Source organism: Lithobates pipiens, unplaced genomic scaffold (genome assembly GCF_037356315.1).
Source record: "Lithobates pipiens isolate NorthernLeopardFrog02 unplaced genomic scaffold, aLitPip1_a1.2 Scaffold_10, whole genome shotgun sequence".
Taxonomy (NCBI): domain Eukaryota; kingdom Metazoa; phylum Chordata; class Amphibia; order Anura; family Ranidae; genus Lithobates; species Lithobates pipiens.
In genome coordinates, this window is record NW_027507686.1 from 15054924 (window position 1) to 15080979 (window position 26056).

General features: G+C 44.7%; 1 protein-coding gene across 1 annotated transcript in view; it reads right to left on the reverse strand.

Moving 5' to 3' along the window:
- NETO2 (neuropilin and tolloid like 2) overlaps positions 1 to 26056 on the reverse strand; it is a 68189-nt gene that overhangs the window by 17658 nt on the left and 24475 nt on the right. The window contains exon 2 of the mRNA XM_077451638.1: positions 2028 to 2084. Within this exon, the coding sequence (XP_077307764.1) occupies positions 2028 to 2084 (57 nt within the window). The remainder of the gene's footprint in view (positions 1 to 2027; positions 2085 to 26056) is intronic.

Below are 26056 nucleotides of genomic sequence, written 5' to 3' on the forward strand. Positions count from 1 at the left end.
CTGGGACCAGTGTGTATCCCAGCAGACAGCGCGGCAGGACAGGAAATGGCGTAGACTCCCGTGGGAGTCTATGCCCGGAAGTGGGTGCAAATACCTGTCTTAGACAGGTATCTGCACCCCCCTCCCCCCTGAAAGGTGCCAACTGTGACACCAGAGGGGGGGACGGTTCCAATGAGCAGAAGTTCCACTTTAGGGTGGAACCCCGCTTTAATCCAATTTCACTCAGGTCTTAAATACCAGTAAATATACGCTCACTGGACACTATATTAGGTACACCTGTTCAATTGGTTGGTAACACAAATTGTTAATCAGCCAATCACATGGCAGCAACTCAATGCATTTAGGCATCTAGACGTGGTGAAGGCGACTTGCTGAAGTTCAAACCAAGCATCAAAATGGGGAAGAAAGGGGGTTTAAATGACTTTGAACGTGGCATGGTTGTTTGCGCCAGACGGGCTGGTCTGAGTATTTAAAAAACTGCTGAGCTACAGAGAATGGTCCGAAAAAGAGAAAATATCCAGTGAGCGGCAGTTGTGTGGAGGAAAATGACTTAATTATGTCAGAGGAGAATGGGCAGACTGGTTTAAGATGACAGAAAGGCAACAGTAACTCAAATACCCACTCGTTAAAACCAAAGGTATGCAGAATACCATCTCTGAACGCACAACACATCAAACCTTGAAGCAGGTGGGCTAGCTGATGCCACTCCTGCCAGCTAAGAACAGGAAACTGAGGCTACAATTGGCACAGGCTCACCAAAATTGGACAATGGAAGATTGGAAGAACATTGCCTGGTTTGCTGAGTCTCAATTTCAGCTGCGAAATTCAGATGGTGGAGTCAGAATTTGGAGTAAACAACATAAAAGCATGGATCCATCCTGCCTTGTATCAACGGTTCAGGCTGGTGGTGGGGGTGTAATGGTGTGGGGGATAATTTCTTGGCACACTTTGGGACTCTTAATACCAATTGAGCATTGTTTAAATGGCACGGCCTACCTGAGCATTGTTGCTGACCATGTCCATCCCTTTATGACTACAGTGTCCCCATCTTCTGATGGCTCCTTCCAGCAGGATAATGCACCATGTCACAAAGCTCCAATCATCTCACCACTGGACAATGAGGTCACTGTCCTCCAATGGCCTCCACACTCACCAGATCTCATCCAATAGAGCACCTTTGAGATGTGGTGGAACCTGAGTATTGTGAGTATTGTTGCTGACCATGTCCATTCCTTTAGGACTACACTGTCCCCATCTTCTGATGGCTCCTTCCAGCAGGATAATGCACCATGTCACAAAGCTCCAATCATCTCACCACTGGACAATGAGGTCACTGTCCTCCAATGGCCTCCACACTCACCATATCTAATCCAATAGAGCACCTTTGAGATGTGGTGGAACCTGAGTATTGTGAGTATTGTTGCTGACCATGTCCATTCCTTTAGGACTACACAGTCCCCATCTTCTGATGACTCCTCCCAGCAGGATAATGCACCATGTCACAAAGCTCCAATCATCTCACCACTGGACAATGAGGTCACTGTACTCCAATGGCCTCCACACTCACCACATCTCATCCAATAGAGATCATGTCAATATGGACCAAAATCTTTGCGAAATGTTTCCAGCACCTTGTTGAATCTATGCCATAAAGAAGTAAAGCAGTTCTAAAGGCAAAATGGGGGTTCCAACTGGTAATAGCAACGTGTACCTCATAAAGTAGCAGGTGAGTGTATGTTGCACGTGAGTTTTGCAGAATATGTTCTGCTGCCTGGTATCCATAATGGTAAAAGGACATAATATGGCTTCTCCACTGTGTGCTACCCGCATTGTCAGGACTTGTGCTGCCAAGCACCATCATTTAATAATTGCTGCCAGGGCAACACTGAAAGGGTCGCTATTATGAAAAATCTAATTAGATCTGGTATTGTATTTCATTGAGAGCTGCAGAACGTTGCCTCGAAACTGACAAACCATACAATCAAGCCTAAGTCACAGCAGGCGATGTGAACTGGCTATGTACATACCTTGTGTCCTCTGCGCCACAGCAATCCCTTCTACGACCAGTATAGTAATCAGGAGAACTATGAAGAGAAAAAAAAAGAAGAAATGCAGATATTAAAGTGATCTTTCAGCAACTTTACAAGTTTTCAGGAATCAATTCCTGCCATGTCACAATATACAGCAATGGTATAATGTTTTATGCCCTTTATTGACTGTCTTTTATTTTTCCCATAACAAGGATGCTATTTAACTGCTACAAATCACTGCTACAAAATCGCTCATGTGATGAAATTGCTCAGCAGTCATTGAGCCTGTTGTATACATGGACAATTCAAACTGGTCAGGCGATAAAACAATAGAACAGCCTTTCTCAACCTTTTCGACACAGAAGGACCCTTGAAATCACTTTCTGGTCTCAGGGAACCCTTGTTAAATATTACTATATCTACAACTCATGATACATTAGTGTTATGGTCACTGGAAAGAATGCTCCTTACACTTGTGGTCATTGGGAAGAATTACCCCCTTACAGCTAAAATTGATCATTTATGTAACCGAAAACTTATCTAAAAGACAGAAATTGCTCATTGCTCAAGGAACCCCTAGCAACCTCTGGAGGAAGCCGTTGAACCCTGGTTGAGAAGCCCTGCAATAGAAGAGTTGAGGCTGAGAGCATAACCATGCATCAAAACGTTTGGTAGAACAAAGTTATGGGTAGCTGGAGTTATTTCTAAATAGAGACAATTACTGTGGAAATTGAGCTTGACTCAATAGCCGTGTGCCTTCCTATTGGTCAGCAAGGTTGCCTATCACATTAAAAGCCCAACTAGAAGGCTCAGGCAGTGGAAGAAGGTGGAATATAGTTTCACTTGCTTGGTACTGTGAAAGTCAAGCTTGACTCTATACCTGTGTGCCTTCCTATTGGTTACCAAGGTTGCCTATCACATTAAAAGCCCAACTAGAATGCTCAGGGAGTGAAGGAGGGTGGAATCAAGCTTGACTTGCTTGGTAGTGAGAAAGTCAACCTTGGCTCCCTTGTGTGCTTCCATATTGCAGATTAAGGTTGCCCATCACATTAAAAGCCCAACCAGGAGGCTCTGGAAGTGGGACAGGGTGGAATCAAGCTTGACTTGCTTGGAAATGTTAAAGTCAAGCTTAACTCCATACCCTTCTGTTGGTACTGTGAAAGTCAAACTTGGCTCCCTTGTACTTCCATATTGGACTTTAAGGTTGCTCATCATATTTAAAGCCCAACCAGGAGGCTCAGGAAGACGAAGAGGGTGGGATAAAGCTTGCCTGCTTGGGAATGTTAAAGTCAAGTATAGCTCCATACCCTGGGGTCTCTCTTTTGGTCAGCAAGGTTTCCATCACAATAAAAAGACCAAACTGGAGTTTCAGGGAATGCAAGAGGGTGGGGTTAAACTTGATTTGGTCGATACTCTAAAAATCAAGATTGGCTCTATATCCTTGCGCCTTCTTACTGGTCAGCAACCTTGACCATCATAATTAAAGCCCAATCAGGAAACCCAGGAAGTGGAAGAGGATGGGACCAAGCTTGACTTCTTCTTTTCAATATTTTAAGCAACTTTGACCATCATATTAAAAGCCCAGTCGGGAAGCTTACGAAGTGGAAGAGGATGGGACCAAGCTTGACTTGCTTGACTTCTTCTTTTCAATATTTTCAGAAACCTTGACCATCATATTAAAAGCCCAATCAGGAAACCCAGGAAGTGGAAGAGGATGGGACCAAGCTTGACTTCTTCTTTTCAATATTTTCAGCAACCTTGACCATCATATTAAAAGCCCAGTCGGGAATCTCAGGAAGTGGAAGAGGATGGGACCAAGCTTGACTTGCTTGACTTCTTTTCAATATTTGCAGAAACCTTGACCATCATAATAAAAGCCCAATCGGGAAACTCAGGAAGTGGAAGAGGATGGGACCAAGCTTGACTTTTTCTATTCAATATTTTAATTCAGAAAAATTTTAACAAGTACAAAATCAGCATTTGCCGTTGTAACAGAAAGTAATTGCTCATTATCAAACCGGAGATGATTCAGTTACAGCACAGAAGAGCTTATTTTGACATTAAATTTGATGTATCATCATCCACATATTAGGTTTAGGTGAGAAAATCAAACATAGACAGAATAAAAGTAAAAAAAAAATGTAAACCATAGAAGAAACACTGTATAACATATGAAATGCAGAAATAGCATCAAGCGATGAGGTTTCATAATATTCCGTGCCTTCCCCACTCATCTCACTAGAGATATGCAAAGCTTTGGAGGGAAATGCATATATAATATCGTTTTATTCTGGAATACCTCTCGGTACAGCACTGATATATTTCAATGCATAACATGGAAAACAGTGAGGGGTACACCCCTTTCCCCCTCTGCTACATCTACTTGATGTGACCTACTAACTTAACTCCTGTGTAGTCCCAGGGACCGCAAATGGTCAGAGGGCCCATCGAAAGGCAAATTCAGATTGAAGGAAGAGAGAAAGTGAAAAGAGATGACAGAAAGAAGAAATATAGGGTAGTGAAGGCGGGTGCACTCTAGCCCCGGGGAAGAGCACTCCAGAGCCAATCCCATCTCATAATGCAACGGAAAGGTAGTTAATCCAGGGGTCCCATATTTTGAACAAAGCAATTTTATCGTTCAAAATTGCAGAGAGGCATTCATTTAGCATTATCCATGATAGTTTAGATTTCAGCAGGTGGAAAGGGATTGTAGGGGACTTCCAAGATTTGGCTATGGATATTCTTGCTGCTACAAATATCAAGGCTATGAGTGTCAGGGCTGTGCTCAGGCCTTCCTTCTCAAAGCTGGCCGCCGAGCTGTCAGATAATTGCCAGCACCTTTCTCTCCACAGTGACTCACCTGTTGATGATATCTTGCTCGTCAGTCCTGCCTACTTAAGTCCTCCAGTCCAGATGATCTCTGCCTTCGCCTTGGTCACATCTCTATAAACGCTCTCCTGTGTTCCTGTTAAAGACTTGCTTGGCTGACATTCCTTCCGGCTCCAGATCCTGCTTGCTGTTCTCCTACGCTCATCTCTGGCTCCCTGACGTTTTGGCTTGTCTAACTATCCGTTCCGGTTCCTGAACTCTGGCTATGTTTTGATTACATTTACGCTGTTTACCTTTTTATTATTATTATTATTATTAAACAAGTGTGATTTAACTGTTCTTCTGTCTCAGTCTGATTCATGGTTTCTGACAATGAGTCTCCTCATATATTTTGATGTCCCCACCACTGGGCATCCCAACAGTGCCTGTAGAGGTGATTTAATGAGGTTCACTTGGGTCAATGTAGGTACAGTGAATATTTACTAAATTTGCACTGTTTAGGCGATACTCACACTTCGTGCAGCCAGTGATGTCATCGCCACATGCGCTCTGAAGGCTCCGTGCCGCGGTCCGGGACTCCTGTGCGTGGTAGTGATGACATCACCATGCGGCCAATCAGACGGCTGGTGCTCCGACTGTCTGATTGGCTGCTTTGTGATGTCATCATCATGATGCAGCCAATCAGATGGTCGGAGGACGTGAAGACCGGAAGATGAAAGCGTCTGTCAGAGATCATGGCGCAGGGCTTCTTTCTAAGGTAAGTATTTCATATTGTGCTATTATTTCAATCCAGACATAAACATCTGCCTTGCAAATTTGCAAAAAAAATAAAAATAAATAATAATAATAAAAATGTAAAAGACAGCCTGCTCAAACAAGTGCACTATATGGCCAACAAAAACTGTGGACCCCTGGCCATCACATCATTTCCGGTTGTGGCCATCTGGAGTAAGGGCAGATGATTCCTGTAGCATTTACTTCATGGAATCAATCTACCCTTGGCTCAGGCTTGCAGGCAGGAGGGTGTGCTTAGCTGAGGAAACCCCTCCTCCCCTAAAGACTCCTGGGATGTATGTAGGGTTGCCACCTGTCCGGGATTCACCTGGACAGTTCGGGTTTGGAACCATGCGTCCGGGTTTCAGACTGCCTGTAACCCAGACACATTGTTCAGACTGGACTATGGCTTCCCAGCAGGGTTGCTGGCTGCAGTTGTCTAAACTGAGAGTGTCTGTTACACTTTCTTTCACACTGATCAAAGCCAGCACTAACAACCCCCCCCCCCCCAACACACACACACAGACAGGAGAGGAGAGAGGGCTTGATCTGCACCTCTTACTCCCGCCCCAACCCCTATCCAGCGGGGGCTGGAAATTTGAAGTCGAGCAGCCTTAGATACATCTGGATGAGAGATGCTGACTGCCAAGGGGTGAGTGAGCTCACCATCCATACCGGTCTCTGACTGAATTCTCTCCCCTTCTCTATCCTGCTTCTGAGAGAGTACACTAAGGTAAATCAGGGTTCTCAGAGCACCCCTTACATCAGAGTTTCCCTTTACACACATTTAACGCAGTATATTTCAGTGTGTTACTGCACGTTTAACGCAGTATATCTCTGTGATTTACTGCACGTTTAATGCAGTACATCTTAGTGCGTTACTGCACGTTTAACGCAGTATATTTCAGTGTGTTACTGCATGTTTAATGCAGGATATTTCTGTGCTTTACTGCACGTTTAATGCAGTACATTTTAGTGCGTTACTGCACGTTTAACACAGTATATTTCAATGTGTTACTGCACGTTTAACGCAGTATATTTCTGTGCTTTACTGCACGTTTAATGCAGTGCATTTTAGTGCGTTACTGCACGTTTAACGCAGTATATATTAGAGGGTTACTGCACGTTTAACACAGTATATTTCAGTGTGTTACTGCACATTTAACGCAGTATATTTCAGTGTATTACTGCACGTTTAACGCAGTATATTTCTGTGCTTCACTGCACGTTTAACGCAGTATATTTCAGTGTGTTACTTCACATTTAACGCAGTATATTTCAGTATATTACTGCACGTTTAACGCAGTATATTTCAGTATATTACTGCACGTTTAACGCAGTATATTTCTGTGCTTTACTGCCCGTTTAATGCAGTACATTTCAGTGTGTTACTGCATGTTTAACGCAGTATATTTCTGTGCTTTACTGCACATTTAATGCAGTATTATTTAGTGCATTACTGCACGTTTAATTCAGTATATTCCAGTGCGTTACATGCCATTTAATACAGTATATTTCAGTGCGTTACGTGTCACCTATGATAAAAAATGATAGACCCTTCATTTATCTATAAGTGGGCAACTTACAAAATCTGCAGGGGATAAAATAATTATATTCCCCCCCACTGTATAATCAAGTGTCTGCATCAATAAACGATCATATTTGGATGAACGAGTTGCCGGCTTTCCATTTTCACTACACAGGGTTCTCCTCTTCTCCCAGAACGTGGACGGGGCCCTTGGGGAGCTTCATGCGTCATGCAGTTGGCAAGAAACCTGAAGGAGCTAGGAATAAGGTAAGTGTTCTTCCAGGTTGTAGCCCCCCCTAGACTTGAGCTTATTGGCCAATGGCCATTTTTTTTTCCCCTCAAGTGACCGGAGTTCAGCTTTAAAGTTCTCCTCTATTGACTAGGCACGGTTGTTGGTGGATTTCTTAGTGAAGGATAGAAATTGGTAGAATAGACTTCTTTAAAGTGTTTATTTTAAACAGCAACAGTTTCGGGTTCCCATTAATTAGATTAAGTGCATTGATCAGTAAAGCTCGCGTCCGGTGGTTTATCGGATTGTAATCAAACCGCGGTGTTTTATGGATTTTAAGGAGATCTCTCAGGGGTCCGGTATAAATCACGTGTGGAGGCGTCACGCTCAGGGAGGTATAGATCATGGAATTGCTGACTGAAACAATTTCGCAGTAGCGGTCTAATCTGTTATCCGGCATTTCATGAGCTCGTTGGCGAAACTGAGTGATTCTAGCAGTCACGCGGGCCCAGTTATACGCGCTAAGGGTCGATTGATAGGTGCTGATGTCAGCTACGACGCTAGCAGGGAGGTCCCGACTCTATTTATATCTCCTTCAAGTCCAGTTCCAGCCAATGTTTTCTGGATTTGATAAGAACGGGGAAGAGTTAACATTTATTTTTGTTTTTACTGCCCTCTGTGACCCTTATTGGGGGGAATTTTTTCCACTTCCTGTCCCTGTGACACCCTCACTAGAAATGGTGGGTGCTTTCGACACCAGGACAGGACTACAATAAAAGCATTGGTGTCAATTTACTAAAGGCAAATAGATGGCGCACTTTGAAAGTGCATTTGCACTAATTTTTTTTTCCCAGAGCTTAGTAAAGGTGGTGAAGCTTCACTTTTTAACCACTTTAGCCCCGGAAGATTTACCCCCCCCTTCCTAACCAGCCCGTTTTTTGCGATTCGGCACTGCGTCGTTTTAACTGACAATTGCTCTGTCGTACGACGTTGTACCCAAACAAAATTGACGTCCTTTTTTCCCCACAAATAGAACTTTCTTTTGGTGGTATTTGATCCCCTCTAGGGTTTTTATTTTTTGTGCTATAAGCAAAAAAAGAGCGACAATTTTGAAAAAAAAAGCAATATTTTTTACTTTTTGCTATAATAAATATCCCCCCCCCCAAAAAATAAATAAATATATGTATATATATATATATATATACATATACATATATATATATATATATATATATATATACATACACACACATATACAGTGTATATATATATATATATATATATATATATATATATATATATACTGTATTTATAGTATACAGTGTGTATATGCAGTGTATGTATATATATATACACACTGTATATATAGTAAATAAATATCCCCCAAAAATCTATAGTATATTGTATAATATATATATATATATATATATATATATATATATATATATATATATATAGTTTAGGCCGATACGTATTCTTCTACATATTTTTTTATTTATTTATTTAATATATATATATATATATATATACAGTTTAGGCCGATACGTATTCTTCTACATATTTTTGGCATGAAAAAAAGTCGCAATAAGCGTATATTGATTGGTTTGCGCACGCCGATGTACGTCCTAACTTGTCCTAGCTAGCTGCCATAACCCCGGTATCCTCTTCTTTGGCCCGGCGGTCCACTTTCAGATAAAAGTGGTCTCTGCGGCGGATTCGCCGCAAGATCACTTTTTATCGGCGGTGGGGGAGGTGATCAGATCCTTTCACATGCTGGGTATGGAGATGAGTGAGGGGGAAGATGGCCCCCACCCTTCTCCATACCATTGCAGGGCGGAAGCGGCATCGCAACGTCACTTCTGCCCATAGCTCTTGAAGGGCCATTTTAAATTTTTTTAAATGACAACATTTTTTTATTTTTATTGCATTTTATTGTAAATATGAGATCTGAGGTCTTCTTGACCCGCAGATCTCATATTTAAGAGGTCCTGTCATGCTTTTTTTCTATTACAAGGGATGTTTACAAGGAATAAAAGTGACCCTTTTTTTTTTTTTTTTTTTTAAAGAACAGTGTAACAATAAAAAAATAAATAAAAAAAAAGGTAAAAAAAAATAAGAAAGAATTTTTTTTTTTTTTGAAACGCGCCTTATAGATGCCACATCTCTCCATAAAGAGGACCTGTCACGCACTATTCCTATTACAAGGGATGTTTACATTCCTTGTGATAGATATAAAAGTGATCAAAATGTTTTTGTTTTAAAAGAAAGTATAAAAAAAAAAAAAGAAAGTAAAATAAACAATAAAAAATTTTATTTTAAAGTGCCACCGTCCCCGTGTGCTCGCACACAGAAAGGAACGCACATGTAAGTACCGCCCAAATATGTTAACACCGTTCAAACCACACATATGAGGTATCGCCGGGTGCGTTAGAGCGAGAGCAATAATTCTAGAACTAGACCTCCTCTGTAACTCTAAACTGGTAACCTGTAAAACATTTAAAAGCATCGCCCAGGGAGATTTTTAAGTACCGAAGTTTGACGCCATTCCATGAGTGTGCGCAATTTTAAAGCGTGACATGTTAGGTATCTATTTACTCGGCGTAACATCATGTTTCACATTATACAAAAAAATTGGGCTAACTTTACTGTTTTGCTATTTTTTAATTAATGAAACCGTTTTTTTCCCCCAAAAAATGCATTAAAAAAATTGTTGCGCAAATACGGTGCGACATAAAAAGTTGCAATGACCGCCATTTTATTCCCTATGGTGTCTGCTAAAAAAACTACTTACTCTATCCAAAATGAAAAAAAAAAAAGTTTTGGCTTAAAGTTCTACTTTAACCACTTGCCGACCACATTGTAGTGGAATGACGGCTACAGTGCGGCCGGCTAGTTCTGGGAGGCCATCCAATGACGGCCCCCCGTGAGCACGTCCTCCACACACTGCTGATAACAGATTTAGGTAAAGAGCCAATTAGCGGCCCTTTACCATGTGATCAGCTGTGTCCAATCACAGCTGATCACCGAGGAAAATAGAAGATGGTTATCGCCATTCCTTTCCTCACGCTGACAGCAAGAGGAGAGGAGAAGCAAACCGGCTTCTCTAAAAGGAACATGTACAGTGTCCTGATTATCTGCTGCCAATCAGTGCCCTGCAGTGCTGCCAAACTGTGCCCACCAGTGCTGCCAATCAGTGCCCTGCAGTAATTCTAATAAGTGCCTATCAGTGCTGCCAATCAGTGCCCTCCAGTGCTGCCAAACTGTGCCCACAAGTGCTGCCAATCAGTGCCCTGCAGTGCTGCTAATAAGTGCCTATCAGTGCTGCCAAACAGTTCCCTCCAGTGCTGCCAAACTGTGCCCAATAGTGCTGCTAATCAGTGCCCTGCAGTGCTGCTGATCAGTGCCCACCAGTGCTGCCAATCTGTGCCCACCAGTGCTGCCAATCAGTATCCCACAGTGCTGCCAAACTGTGCCCACCAGTGCTGCCAATCAGTGCCCTGCAGTGCTGCTAATAAGTGCCTGTCAGTGCTGCCAAACAGTGCCCTCCAGTGCTGCCAAACTTTGCCCACTAGTGCTGCTAAACAGTGCCCTGCAGTGCTGCCAATCTGTGCCCACCAGTGCTGCCAATCAGTATCCACCAGTGCTGCCAATCAGTGCCCTCCAGTGCTGCTAAACTGTGCCCACCAGTGCTGCCAATCAGTGTCCTACAGTGCTGCTAATAAGTGCCTGTCAGTGCTGCCAAACAGTGCCCTCCAGTACTGCCAATCAGTGCCCTGCAGTGCTGCTAATAAGTGCCTGTCAGTGCTGCCAAACAGTGCCCTCCAGTACTGCCAATCAGTGCCCTGCAGTGCTGCTAATAAGTGCCTGTCAGTGCTGCCAAACAGTGCCCTCCAGTACTGCCAAACTGTGCCCACTAGTGTTGCTAAGCAGCGCCCTGCAGTGCTGCCAATCAATGCCCTCCAGTGCTGCTAAACTGTGCCCACCAGTGCTGTCAATCAGTGTCCTACAGTGCTGCTAATAAGTGCCCTGCAGTGCTGCCAATCAGTGCCCCCCAGTACTGCCAATAAGTGCCCATCAGTGGCTCCAATTGTAGAGATGAATTAGTGGGAGGATTATTAATGAATTATTATTGTAATGTGAGTCATTTCCAGCAGCAACCCAGTTCTTCCAGAGAGATGCATGTATTGACTCCAAGCACAGAACAAAGTTCACAAGATACTTGCAACAGATGACAAAATCCAACAGTAAATATTACAAAGAACAACCTCCTTCAGAGTCCCATTCATCCCAGACTATAATCTAGACCTGTGCCCCCATCTCTTGATGGAGAAATAAAAAAAGAATGTGATCCTTCTTACCAAACCACTAACAACCCCCAATCAGTGCCCATCAGTGTCACCTATCAGTGATGCCTATCAGTGCTCATTAGTGGCGCCTATCAGTGCCATCTATCAGTGCCCCCTCATCACTATCCACCAGTGCAGCCTGTCAGTGCCCACCAGTGCCGCCTCATCATAGCATGCTATCAGTGCCCATAGGTGCAGCCTCATCAGTGTCCATCAGTGCAGCCTCATTAGTGCACATCAGTGCAGCCCATCAGTGCCACCTATCAGTGCTCATCAGCCTGTCTGTCAGTGCCGCCTCATCAGTGCAGCCTCATTAGTGCACATCAGTGCAGTCTCATCAATGCCACCTATCAGTGGTCATCATCCTGTCTATCAGTGCCACCTCATCAGTGTAGTCCATCAGTGCAGCCTCATGAGTGCCCATCAGTGCCGCCTCATCAGTGTCCATCAGTGCAGCCGATGAGTGCCCATGCGCGCCGCCTCATCAGTGCCACCTCATCAGTGCACATCAGTGCTGCCTCATCAATGCAGCCTATCAGTGCCCATCAGTGCAGCCTCATCAGTGCAGCCTATCAGTGCCCATCAGTGCAGCCTCATCAGTGCAGCCTATCAGTGCCCATCAGTGCAGCCTCATCAGTGCAGCCTATCAGTGCCCATCAGTGCAGCCTCATCAGTGCCGCTTCATTAGTGCCCATCAGTGCACATCAGTGAAGGGGAAAATGTACCTGTTTGCAAAATATATTTTAACATACTATGAAAAAGTTTTTGTTTTGTTTTTTTCAAAATTTTCAGTCTTTATTCATTTATTTACCAAAAAATAAAAACTCAGAGGTGATTAAATACCATCAAAAGAAAGCTCTATGTGTGTGGAAAAAAAATAAAATAAATCCATATGTGTACAGTGTTGCATGACCGCGCAATTGTCATTTAATGTGTGACAGCACTGAAAGCTGAAAATTGGCCTGGGCAAGAAGGGGGTAAAAGTGCCCGGTAGGCAAGTGGTTAATGATGTATATCTCTCTCTGTATATCTCCCCGGAGTTCCGTTTTAACACCAAAGTCAGAATTTTCCAGAGATAACGGACACACGGGGAAAGTTGTGACTTTCTTGAATTTTGGGGCGTTGCTGTGGAAGCTGCATTAAAAAGAATCATTTGTTTCTCTTTTGAATGAAATCGATCGGTCCGCAGGCTGCCGAGGAGCGGTAGAGGTGGTTTTGAAGGCGTTAAGAGAAGAAACTCGTTCTTCCCCAGCGCCGGCGTCCCGTGGCTCTGAGTTCCCGACTCCCATCATAATTCTCATTGTTAGCGGCTTCCTGTTGGGAGTGCTCTGGAATTTTCTGCCCGCCGTGCTTCTGTGTCTCATTTCTCATCCGAGGCGCGGAGTACCAAGCCTCCGCCAACTCCGCTATTTGCGATCATACAAACGCTCCACAACCCATCCCCCACCGTTCCCAATATCCCACTGAGTCCTCCAGACTCCGAGAACATTGTCTGATCCGGAGGAAAGAGACTGACGCTGTGCGCTGCGCCACTGATCTTCACCACAATCTCCTTCTGAGTAACTCCAGATATTAAATTACTGACAGTGTGGAGAAAAATATCAGATTTGAGCTTTTTTTAGCTTTTTTATAGCATTTATGGCTTTCAGCTCTTCCAGCTTTTCTCATAGAGAAATGCTGGGGGGAGGGAAGAACTAGGACTGACATTCAGAGCAGTTTTTATGGCAGGGTAAAAAAGGGGCAGCTGCCCTGGGCCCTGTCATTATAGTGGGGCCCAAAGCAGCTGCCTCATACTTGCCAACTATCCCAGTTTAAATTCCCTAATCCCTTGAGGTTTTAGGATGTAAAGCTGCCCTTCCTGGCCATCATTTTAAGCCTGAAACGACCCTTAAACTAAAAAACGAAGGGTCCATTCCATCCGGTGAGCGGGGACACAAGAGGGGGTGTTTGCGCACCTTGAAATTTTTGGAGCACCTTGCACTTTATGGATTGGAGCACATCGTTCACTTTTATATGGTCATTCACAGGGCAGGAGTTAGGGTGGTGGGGGTCCCTGGGCTTGAGTCACTTTCGGGCCCTACCTTCTATACATTACCGTATTTATCGGCGTATAACAGGCACCCCAAGTTTAGGAGGGAATTTTAAGGAAAAAACTTTTAGGAGGGAAGTTTAAGGAAAAAACGTACATTTAAATGCCCATCTATGCAGCCCTGTCAGTGTCCATCTGCAGCCTTGCCCATCCATCTTCAGCCTTGTCCAGTGTCATTTGCAGCCTTGTCATTGCAGTCTTGAAGTTTAAAAATGGCGCTGCCGAGAAAGAGTCCTGTGTATCTCGGCGGCTCTCGGGTCCTCTCGGGTTTTCTCGCAGTCCCGTGCGGAGTCAAGAGTAGCTGAGTGTACTCAGTTCGGCTCACAGTCATGCCCAGTCCCTGTGTTATGTCCATCATAGGGCCGGGACTGGGCATGACTGTGAGCGGAGCTGAGCCGAGTACACTCGGCTATGTATCTTGGCAGGGCCCGTGGGCCCATGGGCTTGAGCCCAGTCAAGCCCAATGGTAAGTCCTGCCCTGGCCATTCACTTATCAATGAATTTTATTATATGATTATCTATGTTATGAAAGCGAGCGCTGTATTTGTTTTTACTGTATCCCTGTCTGAAGAATTTGGACCCCAATAAATCCATATAAATTCCTCTGGAAATTTGGAAATGTTTTACTAATCACAAGAGGAAAGGGATTTCCCGTATATATGAACTACTATCATCCCACTCAAATAATAAGAAAAAATCTCATTTGATAAAGTGGGAAGAGGATTTAAATCAAACGTTTTCTTGGAATCAATGGCAGAAAGCCATACATATATCTAGCAGAGCCGCCTCTTGTACAGAACGCCGGGACAACACAGATGGTACCTCACACCATATAAACGATCAAAAATATACCCTACCTCCTCCTCCCCTATATGCTGGAGATGCAACGGCCAAGTTGGCAACCTGCTCCACACCTTATGGAGTTACAACCATAAGGTGTGGAGGACCTGATAAAAACTATTTATCAGGGGTCATTAGGAACAATGCCCCTTATACTGGTGGCCAATAGGAAGATTGTCCCCCTTAAAGTGGTGCTCAGAATGCCACCCTTAAAAAGAGCTAAAAAGACATTTGGTGTCGTGTTGCTGGCTTTGCTAAGTGATGCTGAACCTCGAATTCTGTAGGCACCATCAAAAAGGTGGTTTATCAGCCAAAGCTCAAGGAACCCCTAGCAACCTCTGGAGGAACCCCAAGGTTCCACGGAACCCTGGTTGAAATGCTGTCCTTGATCCTCGTTGATAATATTAAATTCTTGGGGTAAGCGGGTTTCTGACTAATAATTAGATATCAATACTTATTATTCCTTCATTGTTTTGTTTTTTCTCACACAATATGTGTCAAACCAGTATTATGATCAATCCTGGGGCAACACTTTAAACAGATGGTACCTCACACCATATAAATTATCAAAAATATACCCTACCTCCTCCTCCCCTATATGCTGGAGATGCAACGACCAAGTTGGCAACCTGCTCCACACCTTATGGTTGCAACTCCATAAGGTGTGGAGCAGGTTGCCAACTTGGTCAACCTTCTCAGTTTTTGGGAAATCTGTATCCACCTTCTTGTCCAACCTCACGGGCAACCTAGCTAAACTTACTCCTGTCATGGCCTTATTACGTATAAATCTTGATATTTACCCCTTAATATACAGAACAATCGTGGCTCCTATATCAACAGCAGCAAGGCTTACTATAACCATTTTATGGAAATCCACTGAAGCACCCAATCTTTCAATAGTAACCTCTAGATTAACCACTTGCTTACTGGGCACTTAAACCCCCCTCCTGCCCAGAGCAATTTTCAGCTTTCAGCGCTGATGCACTTTGAATGACAATTGCGCGGGCATACAACACTGTACCCAAATGAAATTTTTATCATTTTTCTCCCACAAATAGAGCTTTCTTTTGGTGGTATTTAATTACAGCTGGGAGTTTTATTTTTTGCTAAACAAACAAAAAAAGATGCAAAAAAAAAAATAAAAAATCATGTTTAATAGTTTGTTATAAAATTTTGCAAACAGGTCATTTTTCTCCTTCATTGAAGTGCGCTGATGAGGCGGCACTGATAGGCTGCACTGGTGGGCACTGATAGGCTGCACTGGTGGGTACTGATAGGCATAGTTAAGGTGGCACCAATAGGCATAGTTAAGGTGGCACTGATAGGCACAGATAAGGTAGTACTGATGGGCACAGATAAGGCGGCACTGATGGGCACAGATAAGATGGCACGGATGGGTGGCACGAATGGGTGGCACTAAGGGGCACTGATAGTTACCACGGATAGATGGGACTGATGAGCACTGATAGGTGGCACTGATAGGTGGCTCTGATAGGTGGCACTGATGGGTGGCACTGATGGGCACTGGTAGATGACACTGATGGGCACGGATATGTGGCACTGGGGTGCAGCACCGTTGTTGAGGCAGATTGCGGGCACTGATGGGTGGCACTGTGGGCACTGCTGGGTGGCACTGGGGGCACTGCTGGGTGGCACTATGGGCACTGACGGGGGGCACTTATTTATTGATGAGTGGCACTGGCAGGGGGCAGGTGGGCACTGGCAGGGCTGGCCGTGATCGGGACTGATGTCTCGATCACGGCCGCCGGTGATCGGCTTTTTTTTTTCTCCTGTCAGCGCGAGTAGGAATAATTACCGGCTCCGTTGTATCACATGATCAGCTGTCATTGGCTGACAGCTGATCACGTGGTAAGGGGTCGGGATCGACCCCTTGCTCGGATCAGTGATCAGGCGAGTCTCATAGACTCGCCGATCACAGAGCGCGCCGCGCGCGCCCCTCAGGGGGTGCGCAGGCCGCTCATGCACGGGACGTCGTCAATAGACGTAGTCCCGGCAAAGGAGGTCCGCGCTGTAGCCGTCATTTGGCTATAGCGCGGATCTCAACTGGTTAAACACTCAAGCTCAATTAGAATGAATGCTAGCATATAAAATCTACTCCTCTACTGCCTTTAACCACTTCCTGACCGGCGCACGCCGATGTACATCAGCAGAATGGCACGGGCAGGCATATTGGAGTACAGGTACGTCCATTTTGAAATGCCGCCTTGCCATTGCGTGCCGGTCGGGACCCCCGTGAGTCTGGTCGCAGGTCCCGCGGACTCGATCACCGTGGGGATACCCGCGATCGTCTCACGGGGTGGCTGAACAGGGAGATGCCATTGTAAACAGCATCTCCCCGTTCTGCCTAGCAACAAGTGATGCTGATCTCTGCTCCATGTGATTGGAGCAGAGATCAGTGTTCACTAAAACAAAGCTCAGCCCCCCACAGTTAGTAACACGCCACTAGGAACACTTAACCTCTACACTGCCCCCCCCCTGGTTAACCCCTTCACTGCCAGTGTCATTTACACAGGAATCACTGTATTTGTATAGCACTGATTGCTGTATAAATGACAATGGTCCAAAAAATATGTCAAAAATGTCCGATGTGTCCACCATAATGTCGCAGTCACAATAAAAATCACTGATCGCCGCCATTACTAGTAAAAAAAAAATGATTAATAAAAATGCCATAAAACTATCCCCTGTTTTGTAAACGCTATAACTTTTGTGCAAACCAATCAATAATCGCTTATTGCAATTTTTTTTACCAAAAATATGTAGAAGAATACGTATTGGCCTAAACTGAGGGAAAAAAATGTTTTTTTTTATATATTTTTGGGGGATATTTATTATAACAAAAAGTAAAAAATAATGTGTTTTTTTTCAAAATTGTCGCTCTATTTTTGTTTATAGCGCAAAAAATAAAAACCGCAGGAGGTGATCAAATACCACCAAAAGAAAGCTCTATTTGTGGGAAAAAAAGGACGTCAATTTTGTTTGGGAGCCCCGTCGCACGACCGCGCAATTGTCAGTTAAAGCGACGCAGTGCCGAATCGCAAAAAGTGGTCTGGTCTTAAGCCAGCAAAATGGTCCGGTCTGAAAGTGGTTAAAAACAAATGGCACTCCTGGCTATCTCATCCTAGAGCTTCTACATACCAAAACTAATGTAACCTTTAATAGTACTGGTGAGTTTGATATAACCTTCCTTATTATATGAGATTCAGATATAGCCGCGCAATTGTCAGTTAAAGCGAAGCAGTGCCGAATCACAAAAAGTGCTCTGGTCAGGAAGGGGGTAAAATCTTCCGGGGCTGAAGCAGTTAATGGCATCCCAGTCTGTAGGGTTTAATATTGAGTTGGCCCACCCTTTGCAGCTATAACAGCTTCAACTCTTCTGGAAAGGCCGTCCATAAGGTTTAGGAGTGCGTCTATGGGAATGTTTGACCATTCTTCCAGAAACGCATTTGTGAGGTCAGGCAGTGATGTTGGGCGAGAAGGCTTGGGTCCAAGTCTCCGCTCGAATTCATCCCAAAGGTGTTCTATAGGGTTGAGGTCAGGACATTCAAGTTCCTCCACCCCAAACTCGCTCAACCATGTCTTTATGGACCGACAAATAATGATAACCTCATGGGGTAGGATACAAGGAATAAATAATACATGAAAGCGGGGAATACCAACCCCCCTAAGAACCCTAAATATAGGAACTTTTTTTTGATTCACATTTCATCTAAGCAGCTCAATAGACAAAATCAACAGTTACTGCTTGGCCAAAATCACACCCATTCCTACCCATGGCCTGGATACTCTGGAGCAGCGAGTCCCAATGTTCGCTCTTGTTTTTGGCGAGCCCGTGTACCGTAGGGTTAACTCTCATTGGCAGGCCATGTACCAGACAGGGAGAAATTCATTTTTATCTCTTCGGCGCTCAGGATTTAGTCCTCATTTATTTTATTAAACGTCGGGAGCAAGGTAAATGTCAGGCGCTTTTCACGAAAAACAAATTTGATCGACTATTGAGGTAGCGGTAATGTGGCGGAGAAATGTCACCCTTAAGAGAGAATCATTCACTAAGCCAGCGCCGGATGATGGAGTGTATTATGAAATCAATCTGCCACACAGTACACTCACATTACAGGGAGAGAGAGAAGAATCCTGTGTATACCTCATCCCAGACACAGCGTTGTGCCATCGCTATCCCCGGATTACCCTCCACAATCTTTTCATTCCACATTATTCTTTTCATCGTCAGAAAAAATGTAAAATTGCAAATGTGATTGGAGAGCCAATGTGGCACTCTAATGCCACATACACACGATTGGAATTATGGTTGGAAAAAGCTCTGATGGTTTTCCCGACGGAATTTCCGACGGAATTCCGCTCAAGCTGTCTTGCATACACACGGTCACACCAAATTCCGACCACCAACAAAGTGGTGACGTATAACGCGTACGACGGGACTAGGAAAAGGAAGTTCAATACTTAGTAGCCAATAGCTTCCGTCTCGTAGTTGAATCTGAGCATGCGTGATTTTTTGCGTGTCGGAATTGCATACACACGATCGGAATTTCCGATAGAACGTTTTTCCATCGGGGAAACTTGAGAACATGCTATCAGATTTTTGCTGGGGGGAATTCGGCCAGTTAAATTCCGATGGAGCGTACACACGGTCGCATTTTCCGATGAAAAGCTCTCACGTGCTGGCCGAAATTCCGATTGTGTGTACGCGGCATTACAGGTGGTGAAATGGATAAAAGTGATATCTATGCAACACTGATATAAAACCTACACACGACTGGACTTTTCGATAGCAAAGGTCCGACGGAACTAATCTGTCGGACAATCTGATCGTGTGTGGGCTCCATCGGACCTTTGCTGTCCAAAAATCTGATGGACTTTAGAAATAGAACATTTCAAATGTTTCCACCGGAACTCCCTCGGACCCAGTTCCTATGGAGAAATCCGCTCGTCTGTATGCTTGTCCGATGGACGAAAACTGACGCTAGGGCAGCTATTGGCTACTGGCTATGAACTTCCTTATTCTAGTCCGGTCGTACGTCACCACGTTCAAATTTGTCGGACTTTGGTGTGATTGTGTGTGGCCAAGTCCGTTCATTCGGAAAGTCCGTCAGGGAACTCCGCCGAAAGTCGGTAGGGAAGACCGTCGGAACTAGCCTGCCGGAAAGTCCGGTCGTGAGTACGTGGCATAACATATAGTCCCCGAAAAGGAGACGGTGGAATTGTAACGGCCAATCTGATAGGCCGAAATGCATAGGAGGTTGAGTCACTTTATTGTGACACACTTCCGCCCACACATTCAATCCCGAAATCAAGCCTTCACTGAGCCAGCAGCTGCATGAACTAACCAGGCGAATTTCACTGATTTACTTATACCTGCTGATCACTCCGGGTGCCAGGGCATTAGGCACTCATACATGTGAGTTTAATACCTTTATATTTTTGGGAATAAAAAGCTCTTCATCAACGGTACTGCGCAATGAGGCTTTTTCTATTATGCCTATTTATATGAGGAACATTCACCGGCCAATCACAGGTCCAGAGGATATCCATAGGGGTCGCCCTACACGCGCATTTGACCTAACTAGCGATAGTTGGTCCACTCCCAGGGGTGAGTGCCCATCTATTAGGGGGGCACCCTATTTAAAGCACTTAAGAAGCACGGAATCATCCATCTATTATTCAAGTCACAGCACTGGATACTATTTCACTAGCACAAGCACCTTTTTTTCACTGGGGACTGTTTGATTAATTTTATTAATTGTTACCAGTGTATCATTTATTACCTGTATGTCATTTTTTTTTAGCATTTAGCGTGGTATACTTTTTTATCATTTATTAATTGTTCACACCAATTTCACACTGCAGCTGCTTTAATTATGTGGTAAAGCAATTTGTTCTCTTTATCCATATTAACACATACATGAGGTATTTTCACCTATTTTCATCCTATGGCACTTTGGTTCATTTTCATATTTTTTCATAATAGATTGGTTTGGCAAGAACGATTCTTCATGAATCCATGCTGATTACTACTGATGATACTGTTTTCTTTACTAAAATCTTGTATGTAGTCCATTGTCATCCCGTCCAAGAGTTTACATACTATTGATGTTAGGCTAACTGGTCTGTAATTCCCAGGGATGTATTTTGGGCCCTTTTTAAATATTGGTGCTACATTGGCTTTTCTCCAAAAAGCTGGTACCATTCCAGTCAGTAGACTGTCAGTAAAAATTAGGAAAAATGGTCTGGCATTTACGTGACTGAGTTCCCTAAGTATCCTCAGGTGCAAGCCCCCTGGTCCCGGTGATTTATTAATGTTAAGTTTGCCAAGTTTCCTATTTGTGTGATTTATACTGAAGCCAACTGACCTGTGATCGCTGTTACCTAATGTAGCGCTGGCTTCTGACGGCACTATTGTTTTTGTAAAATTAAGTTGCCTGAAGCCACAGTTGGGCTTTGGGATTATATCTCTAAATTTCTGGTTTCAGTACCAGTCCAGCTGGGTTGCACTGGGTTCTCCTTGACCGCAGGTGTCGTTGTCACTGCCGGCAAGAGTAGAAACGCAGTCTAGCTGGATGCATTGAATCCTTCTTATCTCTCGGAATCAGCCCAATGGGAGTGTTTTCCTGCTGTGCATTCTGGGAGGTGGTATTTAAGGTACCGACGCCATGTTGGCGGGAGATTACATTCTGTCCGTTTGGTTCTGGCGGTCCTCCTGACCCAGCTCCATGGCCCTCCTGGCCTGGGGTGCGAAACTATGCATCCTGTGTCTCGGGGCTGGCTGGCCCAGGGTGACGCAACTGAAGGGATAGGCCCTAGTGAATTTCGGAGCCTACTAATCCAGGGATGGTACGGTGCTATCTCATTAGAAGGGAGAGGCCCAACAACTGAAGAACACCAGGGGAGGACCCTTTCAGGAGATTACCGTGCGCAAGGCTGGTTCCTCTGCAGGAGCCTGGAGACTTAGTTGAAGGACGCAACCTGGATCAACACTCATACGGTATCGCCGGATCGGCTGAGAGAACCTGGTACCGTATGTCAGTTCTTTAAATTTATCCACATCCCTCAATAACGCTCAAGTGATTGGACACGGCTGATCACGTGGTAAAGAGTCTCCGTCGGAGACTCTTTACCGAGATCGTAGTTGCCGGGTGTCAGACTGACACCCCGCAACAACGATCGCCCCGGGGGCGCGCAGCGGCTCATAATCCTGATCACGTCATATGACGTCCGATCAGGATTATGAAACCACTTTGCCACCGTCAATTTGTAATAGGGCGGGCGGCAAGTGGTTAAGTGCCTGAACTCACCCCTAACCCTCTACCCTCCATTAACAGACTATGTTTTTTTCTAAAATAAATAACCAAAAAAGAGGATTCAGTGTCAGTTTCAACATTCTTTGGGCCATTTACCACGGGATCCCCAAGAAGGAGAAGCAAGCAGGTGAGGTAACGGTAAGCCCACATCAAACCAGCAGCTCCTTCGGGGGGCAGTGCTACATGTGGGGGCTCGAGTTTTTCTGCAAACGAGTGTGCCGGAGGGAGCAAGGAGTGTATCTAGACTGTATATAGGAGAAGTTGTCCCTCAAGTTGTTTGAAGTCGAGTGGGCATCCCATAATTTCCCAATCCCTATCCAAGTTATATCCCCTCAATAAAACGAGAAAAGCAAAGTGCCTGACTGTTTCCTGACTCTGAAGTGACTGTGAAAATTCAGTGTGCCTGGCTGTGCATGGTGGGGGAGGGATCCCATTGCACCTGCGGCTCCTTAGGGGGTGCGCTACATATACTTTAATCGCAGTCTGTTCTACTGCCACAACTCATGTAATACTGCATCAGATTGTATTCCTTTATGCTTTTGCAAGCATACGGGGCTATGATACGTGCCAAGCGGTATCGTAGCCCCGCTCTCCCTAGACGGCCCCCGTCTGTCTTACAATTCCTTACAAAAGTTATTCCCCAACACTGTCACCAGACAGCTGACCCGCCGCCGTTCTATCATTTTATTACAAAGTCTTTAAAGAGATGAGCTACCAGTGGCCTGTTATGAGTTGTGCAGTTTAATAATATAGAAACAATTACTGCGGGTTTAATGGGAATTAATGGCGCTTCCTTGGGTTCAGAACATTTAATTAGAGACAAAGCTTTCAATCGATGGGAATGAAAGATGGCAGACCGGAGCGGCGGTTCTCTTTTGGAAAAAAACAAAACAAAAACTCAATTATAATTCCTGATTAGATTTATTGTCAGAGCCGCTAAGTAAACTGGAGCCGAACGCCGTGTGTAGGTGTCAAAAAAATGGGTTTATTATAGTGCGTATTGCATGTTTTCACTGTTGGGCCTCAAACAGAAGCTTATCGCGAAAGGCCATCGCTTCATTGATCCGGCTTGAGGCCCTATGATAGGCTCTGTACACCCCAGCTTTCCCAGGCTTGAGGTTGTCTCACTGCTACCACAATCGGGTCTAAAAGGCAAAAAATGCACTTTGGATGATGATTTTCACAATTGCTCCTCAACACCCCGACCTCAAGTGTTTGATGTGCTTCACCTCGAAAGGGCTTAATTGAAGAGTAAAACCCTTCAGATATACGAGGTGGTATCAGAAAGTTTTGAGACTAGTTTTGTAATGTGCCAACAGATGGCAGCACAAGGCTGCATGTACAGTCACAATGAGCACCGACCTTCATGAGTCAGTGTGCCAAAAGACATCGTCCTGTGTATGTCGGGAGCTGTGCAACTGGTGCTATTCTGACCATGAGCGTTAGCAGTAGGGTTGCACCCATACAGGTTTTCGATGCTCATATTAAGCATTTGCACAAGTATCAGCAGTGGCGGGTGGTGTTCAAAATTTTTGGGGGGCGCAATCAAAAAAAAAATCATCAACTGCAGCCACTGTGCCCATCAAACGCTACCACTGTGCCCATCAAACGATACCACTGTGCCTATCAAATGCTACCACTGTGCCAAAACACTGCCACTGTGCAATAAAATGCTGCCTGCTACTGTGCCATCAAACACTGCCACTGTGCCCTCAAATGCTGCCACTGTGCCAAAACGCTGGCACTGTGCAATCAAATGCTGCCACTGTGCCATCAAATGCTGCCACTGTGCCCTCAAATGCAGCCACTGTGCCATCAATTGCAGCCACCGTGCCAAACGCTGCCACTGTGCCCATCAAACACTGCCACTGTGCCCTCAAGTGCAGCCACTGTGCCATCAATTGCAGCCATTGTGCCCATCAAACGCTGTCACTGTGTCCAAATGATGCCACTGTGCCATCAAATGGTGCCACTGTGCCCATAAAACGCTGGCACTGTGCCATCAAATGCTGCCACTGTGCCATCAAATGCCGCCACTGTGCCCATCAAACGCTGCCACTGTTCCATCAAATGGTGCCACTGTGCACTCAAATGCTGCCACTGTGCCCAAACACTGCCACTGTGCCATCAAATGCTGCCACTGTGCCATCAATTGCAGCCACTGTGCCATCAAACGCTGCCACTGTGCCATCAAACGCTGCCACTGTGCCATCAAATGCTGCCACTGTGCCTTCAAACGCTGCCACTGTGCCATCAAATGCTGCCACTGTGCCCTCAAATGCAGCCACTGTGCCATAAATTGCAGCCACTGTGCCATCAAACACTGCCACTGTGCCATAAAATGCTACCACTGTGCCCATCAAACGCTGCCACTGTGCCATCAATTGCTGCCCCTGTGCCCTCAAATGCAGCCACTGTGCCATCAATTGCAGCCACTGTGCCATCAAACACTGCCACTGTGCCATCAAATGCTACCACTGTGCCCATCAAACACAGCCACTGTGCCAAACGCTGCCACTGTGCCATCAAATTCTGCCAGTGTGCCCGTCATATGCTGCCAGTGTGCCCATCAATCACTGTCAGTGTGTCCTTCATATGCTTCCAGTGTGCTCATTAAATGCTGCCAGTGTACCCTTGAATGCCCCAGTGGGCCGTCTGCCCGGAACTTATCCTCTCTTGGTGCGGCAGCGAGTGACGGCATAGAGCAGGTCCTCCATGCATCTCCTGCCGTCCTCATCTCCCGTCATCTCCTCCTGATAGGCATCCAATAGTGGCACCTGTCGTTTGAGCCAATCAGTTGAAAGGTAACAGACCAGAGCACCTGATTGGCAGAGAGGCGGTTTAGAGCGCCCAGCATGGAACTCGCAGATCACCTTTTTTGACGCCTATTAGAGCCTATAGCTCTCACCAGGTGCTTCAAAAACACCCCTCGCTGTAATTCAGGGGCCGGGCACCTGAATAGAGGGTGGCAGTGGCGGCCATAGATAGATTCATGCAACGCATGAATCTATCTATTGGTGATAGAGGGGTGGCTGGAGAGAGGGGGCGGCGCCCGTGCGCCCTTAATGCACGGGTCGCCACTGAGTATCGGTACTCGTGCAAATGGCCCAATGCCTGAAACCGACCGATACTCTCAGGCTTGAAAAAGAAATGGAGGTTCAGATATCTGCATATTATAGCCACATCCCTAGGATACATGGAAAGGCATAGCTTCCCCTCTATAATGGAACTTTAAAGGACAAATTGGTTTACAGATTTACTGAATCTTTCATGTTTTTAATCACTATAACCATTGCTGAGTCGTGGGTTTAAGAACATGGTAAGTACCACTTGAAAATCTCACTTACTGTCATAAGAGCCACCAATATATACAGTTTGAATGTTTTTAACATGATTTTAAATCTTGTCGACTTTACCTACACTAACTGCAAACAAAAACAACAAAAAAAGTTACTCCGAAATGCGTCGGATACATTTTTGCAACTCCCTTTAATTGGAGCTGTCAATTAAAAAAAAGGAATGTTTATCAACAACAATGCTCAGCTGCTGAAACAGAAAGATAAAAAGAAACATTGTTTATTTTTTGCATCTTTCTGCTTCTTCATCTACAGATCAGAAGGGTTGAACTTCGATCTGCAGATGAATTCAGTTTAACCTGTCAAGTAAAAAATAATTATACATTTTTTTTGTTTTTTATTCAAATATTCCTCTGTTATAACCCCTTATTAACCCTTTAATTTACTCGAATTGGTCTTAATTAACTCCCTATATAATCCTTCTCCATTTAATTATTTTCCTGCTGATATTTTTTTGTTCACTTCTATTTCCTAAACTATTAATAATTAAAACTTTTTTCTTTTTGTTCGATAATATTTTTACCTTAAAGAGGGATTCCACCCAAAAACAAAATATTAAAAGCCAGCAGCTATAAATACTACAGCTGCTGACTTTTAATAAATGGACACTCACCTGTCCCGGGGTTCCAGCGATGCCGGCAGCTGAGGCCGATCGATCGCTCGGCTCTCGGCTGCTGCCGTCACCATTCTAGGTGAGG